General features: G+C 38.3%; 1 protein-coding gene across 2 annotated transcripts in view; it reads left to right on the top strand.

The window, feature by feature from the left end:
* Positions 1-12,305, top strand: part of VPS41 (VPS41 subunit of HOPS complex) — a 105,545-nt gene that overhangs the window by 41,758 nt on the left and 51,482 nt on the right. For both annotated transcript variants that reach the window (XM_065629403.1, XM_065629404.1), the window contains 2 exons: positions 4,574-4,636; positions 5,671-5,736. In XM_065629403.1, coding sequence (XP_065485475.1) covers positions 4,574-4,636; positions 5,671-5,736 — 129 coding nt within the window. The remainder of the gene's footprint in view (positions 1-4,573; positions 4,637-5,670; positions 5,737-12,305) is intronic.

Here is a 12,305-nt window from a genome sequence, read left to right as displayed (position 1 = left end):
TAGACCTGGGGGAGGAGGAATGTCGGTGATCCTAATGGATGCATCCCATTCAATAGAAGTTCTATAAATTAATAATAAAATTGGATTTTGCAGATGGAAAAATGGAGAAAACAACCCCTTTAGACTGTAGGCACTTGTGGTTTTTTTTCTCCTTCCAAATAGGTGGGTTTTTACCTCAACGGACAGGCAGCCGGTGTATGTATCCAAGCCTTTTGTTTCGCAGAGATATCTTGATGTCAGTATCTTGACACAGTAATTGGGATACTAGTGCCCATCAAAGCAGGTTGTAGAATTTTACAGCCTGTAAGAAACACAGCAAGAGCATCCTAATTGTCTAAGCAAGATAAGGAAAGGGTCGGTAATTGTGAAAGGTAATAAAATTTTGAGCCAGCATTGTTTGTTTGGGTGTTTTGAATAGCGGAGGGAAGCAAGCACTCCGTGTGAGGGCTCCTCAGATGTGGCTGTGGATTACTGACTCTAAATATGTGTGTTGCAGTGAGACTACAAGCTGGACACGTTTTTTATAAATTAATATTAAAAATATGTATTAGAGTTCAGAAATGTTCAAAAATCTCTACTCTGATATGGCTGCATTTGAAAAGACACCAATACTTTAAATGGTGAATCTGTCTTCATTTAGTGAAGTATCTATTGTGGATCCAGGAGGTGACATTATATGCTATACAAGGCAGTCTAAACTATGGTCCTCAAGCCAGGGCTAATTCTGGTAGTGTTTCTGATGCAGGGCTGGAGTATCACAAGTACAGTATTCATCATATTTGTATTCATAGAGTCCAGGGGCATTGATGCTTCACCATATTCTACATTGAAAAGCTTGTCTGGAGATTTGAACAACGTAGGTGTTTCAGAAGTTAGACTTTCCACTTGACCTAGAAAGGTGTGTCTCTATGAAAGAATCCTCCCCTAAAATGGGTAAAACCACATGCTAGTATGTTGTGCTACTGTATAAGAAAATGGCAGAAATTCCTGGCTGGGTAATGTAGAGCTTCTAAGTTCTGGGTCATGACAAAAGTGTAACTTTACATTCCTTAAAGCTCTTTCCTTACTACAGTGGCAGTATTTGTATTGTAGGAAGTTTAAACGTTTGTAGAAGTGGTTGTAAAGTAGTCATTAACTCGAATAAGTAAAAATAGTGAAATCCTTTGTTTAAAAAAAAAAAGTCAAACAGCTTAGTTTTCATAAATCACATTTAAACGAGAAATGGTATAATAAAAAGACCTGTAAATTTGGACCCAACTGGGTTGATGCAAGTATTTTCTACCCAGTAATGAAGATATGTCCTTTAGACCACTGCAAAAGATTTTTGCAATAGGCAGGAACTGCATTTTCCTGTGTCAAAATGGATAATATGAGAGAGATGGAAACTATTTTGTCTTCCTGAAGGAAGGCCTTTTGATGTCTGATGTATTTTATTTTACTACTTTTTTATTTATTTTCCCACTCTCAAACTACACTTGGGCTAGCTATGTTGACTGGGAGAGGGAAATAGCAGCACAGTGTAATTCTCTAACCCTCTTCTTGTCAGGCAGCATCCAGACCTAATGTCAAAACCTGGCACCTGTATTTCATACATGGCCAACAAGTGCTTTTGGAACCACACGCAGCTTTTCTGCACTGCACGTTTGGTTCTTTGAAAATCTTCCTTGCCAATGGACTCAACTGCAGGTGCTCACCACTGGCATGGAAAGGAACAGAAATCGAAACCACCACCACTGTGCTACTCTGTCCACTGGCTGAGTAAAATGGCTGGGTGTGGATATACTTGGGTATAAGAGGATAATTTTGATGCTGGAATAAATAGAAGGGGAAGCAGGCTTGCAGCTTCAGAATTGTTAGTTTTTTGCCTGCTTGCATGCTGTCTTGAAAAACCTACGTCTGACTCCCAATTTTACTAAGGCTCTCACGTCATTATATAAGTGATATAATTTGCACCTATATTGGCTTGTCACTCTTTTCATATGACGAAATATAAATTATGTTGAAAATCCATATGCTTACATGTTTTAGTGTTGTGTTTAATAACTATAACAACATTTATGTTAAGAATATCCATGAAGTCTTACATTGATCATTTTTCAATAAATGTGGCTTGTAGAGTGAGTGTGTTTTCCTGCCTTTTGATCACTGAAGTTTGGCAGCTTCTTCCATGTGTGGAAGCAAAGAAACAGCTAAGCCTGGATTCATTGGAGTGGTGGGTTCTGGATATTTAAAATCGGGCAGGTCTGGCAAAATATAGTGGACTGTCATCATGAAATCCTTTTTCCAGCTACCCAAAAACATCATGAGCTGAGTGGGGATAGAAAGTAGAAATAGATAAATCCAATATAGGTTTGTAATATCAAAATAATCACTTTCACTCTGAAGAATAAAAGGCACTAAGAAGTAATAAACTGTTATATGATGTCTCTAGAGTAAACATGATAACATGTATTTTATACTGGGGTTTTTTTCCTCTTTAGTTAACTGGCTCCATTTTCTTTTTGTACTCTTAAAGGAATATCATATTGCCATGTGTGATGCAGTATTATGAAAATGTCAAAGGCATTGTTGCTAATGTTAATTTTGATTAATTAATTTTAATTTCAGAGGGGTGTTTTGACATTTTTTGAGGATTCTGCTTCCATGGACTTTGCAGTATTTTAACCATGTCTGTTCTTTTTCATCCTCCTTTCTTCTCTCTGTATTATTTTCTCTTTCCTCTGTTTCTTATTTTGTTCAGTCTGTTGCATTGGATAAGCTGTGCCAAGTGATGAAAACAAAAACCCAGAAAACAAAATCCTCTAGACATCAGCCTGAAGGTTTTCTAGGCTTACAGCCAGACCCAACTCAAATAAAACCCGTTGGTCGGCTTACGTAATCACAGCTTTGCGATGCATCTCACTGTCTCCAAATATTGATTTTCCAATCCTTTGGAGCAGTAGCTCAGCCCTATGCAGTGCATGCAGCAGTATTTTTAAAGCGTGTTGTTAGAGGCAGTATATTCGCTAATGAGTAATGGACAGAGCTGATAATGCTGCTTAGGAGATGTATCCAGGAGACAAGCTTGAAAGGGAGATGAGGTGGTTTGAGATGTTTTTAACTTCACTGAGACTGCTGAACTTTGAGCTGATCTGAGGATGGCTTAGTTCCTCGCTGATGATTTAGTTTTTTCGTGGCGTCTACTTGAAGTCTAATTTTTTTACTCTGTCTCCTTGACCATCTGCAGCAATTTTGGGGGTTCTTGTCCTCTGAACTGATCTTTCCAGAGCCATTAAGCCTCACTTTTTGTGACCCATTACTGGTATTTACTGGCTTTATTCTGCAGTCTAGTGGGTTTTCTGGTTTTTGTTACTGTTATTTTTTGGTTTTCCCACTGAAGGAATCATGATGGGGATGGGAAGAGAGAAGGAAATAAGGCTAAAAGATCTCTTAGTTCTTTGAGTCCATCTTCTTGAACATGCAGGGCAGAGTTACTGAAGGGAGTACCTTTTCCAGAAAATAAGGATGAGTGACTAAACCTTAGCGTTTTTTCTCTGGCTTCTCTCACGAGCAGTGTCCATGCCTGCTGGGTGATTTTGTTCCAACGGCTTCTGGCAGTGGGTGGAAACCTCTTAAAATCATGATGAAAAAAGCAGACCAGTTGTTATTCTTTGTGGGTATCATAATTAGTACATCAGTTACTAATTCCTGGCTGTAAGTCTTCAGCCCTGTTTTACTCCTAAGTCCTGCAGGAACTGAGTTGTGAACTGGCGAATGGAATGTTGCATGTTGGATGAGGAGACATGAGCCCAAAAGAGGATTGTACTCACAAAAATCTTGAGAAACTCTATCCTGTAGTCAGAGCATCTAAGTCTAATAGTATTTCTTAACGCTTGATACCGCTGTACCTCTTCTATAAGTAAAGGCAAGAAAACATTTAAAAATCTGTTAATTCTCTTGGCAGTAGAAACATATATATATATTTTTTTTTTAAATGTTAAACCTTCTTCAGATGGATTAATTCTGATATTCTGGTGGCCTATGGTCACTACTTCAGTGCTGACTATTAAATGTACTGAGACATCAACATAGATGAGAAAGGAGGAATCTTCAGAGAAAGCAATTTCCAGTGGTCATGGAACAAAACAAATAAGCACTGAATGCACTTGGGAGGAGGAGAGGATGCCAAGAAACATTTGACACTTGGTTTTCAAACTGGTTTTACTTTATTGTAACAAATTTATTTTTTCTTATGTAAACCCTGTATTGCTTGGAGTATCAGTATCTGTTAAACAGATTTGACCGGCCTAAAGCAATAGGAACTTGTAGTTTTTGCTGTGTTTGTAACAATAACAACAAAAAAAGGGATTCAAATAAGTACTTTTTCACTGCTGAAAATATTTGGAGATACACCATAATAGAAGTCCAAGATGTCTCAATTAACTCTGATTTTTTAAAATGTGACTATTTAGGAAAAAAAAAACCCTGTTTGCATTCAAATTAATCTTCCAGTTGTTAGTGATTTACCCGCACCTTTAATTGTCAAGTGGTTATTAGGTAAATATTTTTGGGTTTTTTTAATATATTTCTTTAGGTACAGGTGTTTGGATTGTATTCAGCGGAAGAGTTTCATGAGACGTTTGACTGTCCTATTAAAGTAAGTGCTTGTTTTAATCTTTAGTAATTGTGTTGTTGTTGTCTTTAGTAACAGAAAGGTCACATTGAATCTACATGAGAGAGAGGAACAACACTTCCTTGTAATGTTATTCAAGTCACTAGAAAATAGTTATCTATCTCAATATAAAAGCTTTTGATCTGGTTAGGCAGGAAGAAAGCCGATCTTGGTTTTGTAAGAAGTATTATTGAGTTTTTCAGATACAAAAGGCAAAGTGAAAGAGAAATTGTCCTGTTTCAGCTGTTACCTGTCTCAACATATTTCTTTCTTGGTAGATCTGTGATATAAATTCTGAGGTTTCTGCTAACTGTGAAGTCAATATTTTGCAACCAGTTCTTATCTGTTAAGCCTATCTTGGGATAAGGCAACAGGCTGGTGATGCTGAGGTGCCCTGTCTGAAGGGAAAGCCTCAGTTATACTCTGTTTGAGAGACATGCGGCTGCCTGGTTGTTGGAAAAGGACCTCTACTAGGCAAATGGGAAGATCTAGCTTTTTTAGCAAGAAACGTTTCTTGCAGGAAGAAAAGTGGTGTGGGAAAATTATTGCATTTTGCTGCTTGGGGTCTTCTATGTTGCACGTGAGGGCAGGAGGCAAGTGGAGGAATAAACTCACTAAAGCTGAGGTGTATGTGCCCTCTAGGCAGGTCCCAAACAAGACTTACTCAGGGTAACCCTTGCTCGCAGCAGTCCTGTGCTACACAGTCCTAATTCTGCTGCCTGCTGGGCAAAAAAAAGTAGTCGTTTGGTGTAATGTGGCCCTCAGTGTCAGGTGTGGGAGTTTTCATGCGCCTTACAATATGAAGAATTTTTTCTTTTCAAGGAAAAAAAACCCCTGAGATGTCTGAAACAACTAGGCTCTACTTCAGAGAAAGAACCCTTTGCCAAATACAATGTATTACAGTTGAGTTATCTAGTTTAAAAAATGATGTGATGCTACCTGTAAACTCTTACTTACACAATAATCCTCTCCTTTTTTTTTTTTTTTCTTCTCCCTTCCCCTCCCTGCCCGATTCTCAGATTGTTGCTGTTCATCCTCATTTTGTAAGATCGCACTTCAAGCAATTTGTTACAGGAGGGAAAAAGGTAAGCAGTCATAGTGTAATGAACTTTAGGCTATATTTAAACAGCTTTTGAACCTTCTTCAGATGGATTAATTCTGATATTCTGGTGGCCTGTGGTCACTACTTCAGTGCTGACTTCAGTGCTAACTGAGAAGGCTCTGTGTGTAATTATTTTTTTTAACGTGTAGCAAAGAATTCTGCTTTTTCCTTCTCTGTATGCATTGTATTCCAAAACATTCTTTCTTAATTAAGACTAATTCCAAAGGTGAAAAGTGCCCCTTTAATGTTAAAAACGTGTTGCAACAAGTTGAACTTCAGAGCAGAAATACTTCTGTCTACACAATCTGAAAAAAATGTCATTTGCATTTCCTAGGCCATATTTTCTCTCTTTGTTTTAATTTGCTGAAGTGGGAGCACAAGTTAGACCTTAATACTGATCTTTTACAATGTATGTTGGTCTTAGTGTTTGAGATTTTCCTTTTGCTTTACCTGGGGGTGATTTTTTGTTGGATTTTTTTATTCGATTGTTTCCTTATTTTAAAGTAAACTCAGGTATCTTCATCAGTTCTTGTTCATGGTGTGGGGGTTTTTTGTTTGTTTTTGGAGTAATTGAGGGGAGCTCTTGGTAGAATAGAGCTCCCACTTTTTTAAGTACTTGTGCAGAGTCTTCAGCTTTGGGCAGTTGTTATTTTAAGTGTGCATTATGGTGCCTTATTGGTGTAGGGTGCAATTCTGACTTCCAGATTACAGCTCTTTCCAGGTCCTCCAAGTACCTTGTATCACACTGCATATTTTCAGTCAAAATATGACAAGTTCGATTTAGAAAAGTTTCTTGAAGTCAAGGAATTTTCCTGTTGCCTTCTCTTATGAATTAAGGATGAACAGTCCTCACTTATAGATGCATCAAACCGAATGCCATGACTCTCTCTTGCCAGCATGTAAGAAATACAGACTTCTAGTGCTGAATACAACTTAATTTTCATTAACAGTTCAGTATGTTTCAAAGCATAGCTGTGTTTTATTTTGCTTTTTAAGTGGCGTGTATGCCTGACAGCTTTTGCTGGCTGGTCGGAGTTGGTGTTGTCCTTAAAATAATGCACAGTCAGTGTATGTCTTTGTCAGCCACCAGTTTGTGAAGCTTTATAGTGCTGATAAAAGTGGTATGGAAAGAGAGAAGCAGAATTAATAGAACAGGGCTCCGTCAGGTGGTAAAAGAGCTTGCATTCACCTGATGCTGAACAGAAAAAAACATCAGGGAGTTAACACATTCTCTTTGGTTATCTTTGATTACTTGACAGGTTGTTTTATATTCTGTCCTCTGGGGAATGGTGTACTCGTTTTCAATGCATTCATTTTTTGCTGAGGAACTTTCCTCTTCAGGAAAACTTTAATTGACATCTTAACATAAGGTATTTAGAATTGAAATAAATGTCCCTCGACACCTGTAATTTGATTTTATTGAAACATAAAACCGACAAATAAAATCTCTTGGCCTTGTGGTAGAAACCCTTCCCCTTTTCTCCATTCCTCGAAAAGGTGTGTATGTGCTTGTATAAGGGCAACAACAAACAAAGTGCCCTGAAAATTCGGAAAGTTAAAATTCACCTACTTATTTATCAAAGATTTTTTTTTTCTGAAAAGAAAAAGGCCTTGCAAATCATCCCTGCTTTTTATTTACACCTCTCCTGAAGTATAAAGCCAAAGAGCTAAATGGGGACAGCCCGCAATGGGGGGTTGGTCCATAAGAACAAGGAGGAGGAGGAATCAAACCACCTCAGGCTGTGGACCTCCCATCTCTTGCCCTGTGTCTGGAGGTTGTGTAGTTGGGTGAGCTCCTTCAGGGAGAGGGACGGGACCTCCCCTGGCTCCTGAGGTCTCTGAGCTTTTAGCCTTTGCATGGACACTGCGACTTCATAGCTGATAGCTGGCAGTGGTGGGAGGCACGTGCGGTGAGGTTGGAGGTAAGGCTGTCCTCATTTGGGACCAAGCTTAAGAGAAAAGTTTTGCTTAGGGCTCTCATGCTATGCTCCTTGCCTGAGCTGCATTCAAAAACATAGTGTGAATTGTGTGAACTCTTTGCTCAAAGGGTTCCCGGGTTTGTCTTTGTTTTTTGTTGTTCTGGGAGACGGTGACATAATGTATATTCGCATTTTAAGTGTTGGGAGGTTTAAAAAGTTGTTTGCCAAGATAATTTGAGCAGATGAAAGGACCCAGAAAGAAATTTGATCACTCCCTCAAACTCCGCTAGTTGCATTACGAACAATGTTGTCTCAGAATATGAGAAAGATGTTCTTGATTTCCTACTTGAATTTCATGGTGATCTTAGTTTGCAATGAAACAAAATAAAAAAGCCAAACCACATATGCATACAAAAAGTGAGAAATTGCCCCCCTGACCTTCACACCGTTATGTCTCATCTCAAAAAAACACTTCAGTACCTGCTTAAATATACTAATTTTAAAGCTAAGCACCTGCCTCAGTAGGATACTAAATGAATGAGGTGAGGGGGGCTATAACTGTAAATTACTACCTTCTTAATTTTTTAAGAAATACACAGTCTTTCATAGCAATAAAAAATGTATAAAAATACACTTTCAGGTTCAAAAACCCACTGCAGAGCATTCTGCAAATGTTCAAGGTGAGCAACAATATCTTAAATGAAACAAAACAAACAAACAAAAAGAGTAGAGGGAGGGGAAAAAAGCTAAGTGATGTGCTTCAGGGATGCGTGATTTAGGTCCTCAGCTCCCAACACAGGTGGAGGTTTAGAACTTGGGTGAATTGTTGTGTGGTGCTGAGATTTGCCACATCTTAGAAGCTCAGCCTGACCTAAAGCTGATTGAAGAGCAGTGCTCCCTGTGGTAACTTTAAATAATTGCAGGTTGTTGGAAGCTTAACTCTACTGTGCATATGTTTATACAGTTGCTTAACTAGGCATGTCCTTTAAGAGTGGTTTTCTCTAAATTGTATTATGAACTAATTAACCAATTTAAATTGTTTGCTTACTGGAGCTCTAGTCTTTAAAGAACTTTCACTAAGCTTGGGATAATATTATTGCGTTCTCTTTTCGACTGGAACATCTTTTTTCACCCCCTTTTTTTCAATGAATGAATATTACCTGTGCCTAGAAACAGTGCAGGCACTGTGCAAACATTGACATGATCACGGTGAGAAGCAATAGGTACCGTACTAAACAGAGGTGCTTCCCTGCTCCCCTTCCCCCTTATCTCTGCAATTAACTACAGCACCATTGTGATGATTTGGCAGGTGATGGTAACCCTGAAATAATAATACTGTATATTGTAAATAACAGGGCATTCCTGTCCAAAGCAGACAGTAGAGCTTCAAAGCAAGGAAAAAGACAAATACTGTGCTATTGAAGGCCGTAACCTTCTACCTTTTAAAAAAGGGTCTAATCTTAAAAAATAACAGGGTAGAAGCCAACTAAATGAGGGTGGTAAAGCTGAAAACAAGGTGTTCTTTATTTAACCGTTAGAGTGCTGGTCTTTCCCAACACATAAACTAAATGAACGTTATTGCAAATTTTGAGTATCCATTATATCCAGAGGATTAAAGAGGCAGAACTAACAAAGAGAGAAGACTGAAGGATATTTCAGTTCCAAAGTCAAGGTATTGGCTGCTACATCTTACGTAATGACGAATTAGGGGAGCAGGACAACTTGAAGTTTCTTTCTTGGCAGAGGCATTGTTGAGACTCCTTAATTCATCTTTTGATTAACATCAATAACCAGACATGAAGGTTTTTGGAGTAAAGTTCCTAGAAGAGTGAATCCTCTGAAGTGATTGAGTCACTCTGCTGTTTGTGTAGTAATCAAGGATTTTGGGGGAGTTCTCTACCCAGCATGGCAGCGGTGACCCAGCACAATTAAGCAAGTGAATTCTGAAGCCCCTATAGAGCAGGATATTTAGTATCTTAAAAGGCTGGGCTCCTCATTTGTCTAGGACATGCATTTTGTAGAATAAGTTTTGATTTGAGTGTATAATCTGAACCATTTTAAAGGCTAGGGAACCAAGATAAAACTGAAAATTTACCCTGTGACTGTCAGCAGTCACATGTTTATATCTATCTGTGTCTATATCTACATAATATATTTATATTACATAAAAATATATGGTGGAAATAGATATAAACCTGTAATTTTAATGGGATCTATATTTCTTTTGGTGGAGAAGATACACTATAAAAACTGGTTTTCAAATGCAGATGTGTCTGAGCATGTTTGTTCCATTTATCCTCCCAGAATTAGTATCTGAGTGTATTGGTGCCCATGCTTAAACATTAGACTCTTTTCTTTGTCTGTTTTAAAAGCAGAGAGAACTTAGTGTTACCTGGGGCAAATTTCTCATTATTAAAAAAAAAAAAAGCTCTAAAATACTATTTCAATGTTAAAATTCTGAGCTGTATCCGTGGTGTCTCCTGCCTGAGATGCAAACCAAGATGATGCAAATTCCTTGCCACTCCAGGTGGAGTAACATCATATACAGAGAAAGGATAGCGATTGTGAATAAAGCACAAGTGAGAAAAGAAATAGCATTCTTGGGGTCTGCAACTGCTGTTACAGGTAGTAGAATTGTATGCTAAAGTCAACTCTGCGAGGGAATGTCTCAGATTTTTTTTAATTGTCTGCTTTTTAGTGTCAGCAGATGCACTTTGCTTTGTGAGTAAATAGATGACCTTTACCTCTGAACCCTATGATACGTACTTCATAATAACTGGTTGGACTACTTTGACAAATTATTAAATTGTCAGGATGCTGTTTGCAGCACAGTCCATTTTTAGAAAGCAGATAGTCAGCTGTTTGGCATTATGTTGGGTAGAAGAGTACTAGACAAGAGAGGCAGATTGCTTTGTAAGCTATAAAATGTCTGTCAGTAAATACTCAAAGGTCTGGTTTAAGTGACGAAAGAGTAAATACTATGGCAATTTCTGTCCATGCATTGGATAATTTACCATAAGTAGGAAACAAACTGTAGGAGCAAGCAAACCACAGTAATACACATCTGCAATTTGCTTGCTGTGATAGATACTGCCCGGATGTATCACAAATTATTGAGCAGATGGCACTTCGATATGTTGTGATGTGCTGTTTGCTTAATAAGCAGATTTTTTTGCTTACTTCTCTTCTTTATTTTTATTTGGATGTGCATTTCTTTTTTATCACTAAAAACAAAACATTATCCTCGTGCTGTAACCAACAAATGTGGTTTGTATAAAGAGAGAATGAATTGTAGTCCTTTGTGCATGTAATCTATAGTTGTGTGTTTTGCCAATGTCTGTGTAAAAAAACTTTTTTCATTGCCTGAGGTGGGAAGCAAAGAGGATCTAAATATTTTAAATGTGTGAGAGCTTGTGTTTCTGCCTGCAAGGCTGCAGGACTTGCTTTCCAGGATGTTAATCCTGTAGCTCTTTGTGAATAGGCAACAGCTGGAATCTAGCAGTTGAGTTATTAAAAGTACAGCCTAATACAAGTCCTATGGCATTTGCTTGGATTAAACATCTCAAAATTTCTAGCTTCTCTGTCCATGAACTACAGCAGCAGGTCCTGTTTCGTATCTCACCGTCGTAATCACTTACCTCCCAATGCTGCTGTTACCTCCCACCGCCTCCTTGCTTGATCTCCCTTGGCTTCACCTCCTGCTCTCCCTTCCATCCACACCCCAGCTCCTTATACAGCAGCATTTTGTGACGAGGTTTTGAAAACTCATCTTCAGTTGAAAACATGAGGCTTACATGATACTGTGCTTCATTTGAGCTCATCCAGTCCATCGCTGTTCCAGACAGAAGTGATGATTTTTGTAATCGTTGCTATATATTTTCCTAGGGATGCACAGTTAAACAGTAAGTTTTCATGTGGCATGCTGTTCTGTGATACTCTTGGATATCTGTTGATCTTGGCTGTGGCTGTAAATGTTGCTTTTATGCTGAAAACAATAGGTATCTATAGTGATCACTTGTAATCATGGCAGTAGCATTTTAGGTTTTTGTGATCTCGCCTGGCTGAGGGGAGAGTTGGTGACACAGGTGCCAAAAATCAGAACAAATGGCACAGGTAGGCACATCTTCACACTTGGGCAAACAGGGAACAGGACAAGGAAAAATACATGAGTTTTTTTTCCTAAATTTTTAAAATAAAAACTAGCCCAACAGTGCTGCAGTATGGAAGGGAAGGGTGACTCTTCAGTTACAAATTGAAGTCTCAGCCTTTTTTTTCTGTAAAACTCCTCCAGATCTTTACAGAGAAGGCATCAGTTGAAAAAAAAGAGGTGATGCTCTGCATAATGCATCAGCAAAAATTGTATTTCCTTTGAAACTTTTCACTGTGTGAGAGTAGACATCTTTTATTTCGGTGTTTTGAAGGTGGTGTTTGGTAGTGGGATAGAACTGAATTGAATTCCTTCACTGTATTGGTACTACCAAAGTTGCAATTGTTGGCCTCTTTGTTCAGAGGATTGAGAATTCCAGTACATAGTTTAAAGACTGGGATTACATGTAATTAGTGTTAATGCTAATTGCATGATAGGCTCCATTAAATCCAAGTGCTAGTCTATTCTCTTTAGCGGATGCACTGT

Source organism: Caloenas nicobarica, chromosome 2 (genome assembly GCF_036013445.1).
Source record: "Caloenas nicobarica isolate bCalNic1 chromosome 2, bCalNic1.hap1, whole genome shotgun sequence".
NCBI lineage: Eukaryota > Metazoa > Chordata > Aves > Columbiformes > Columbidae > Caloenas > Caloenas nicobarica.
This window is presented reverse-complemented; position numbering and strand designations above follow the sequence as displayed.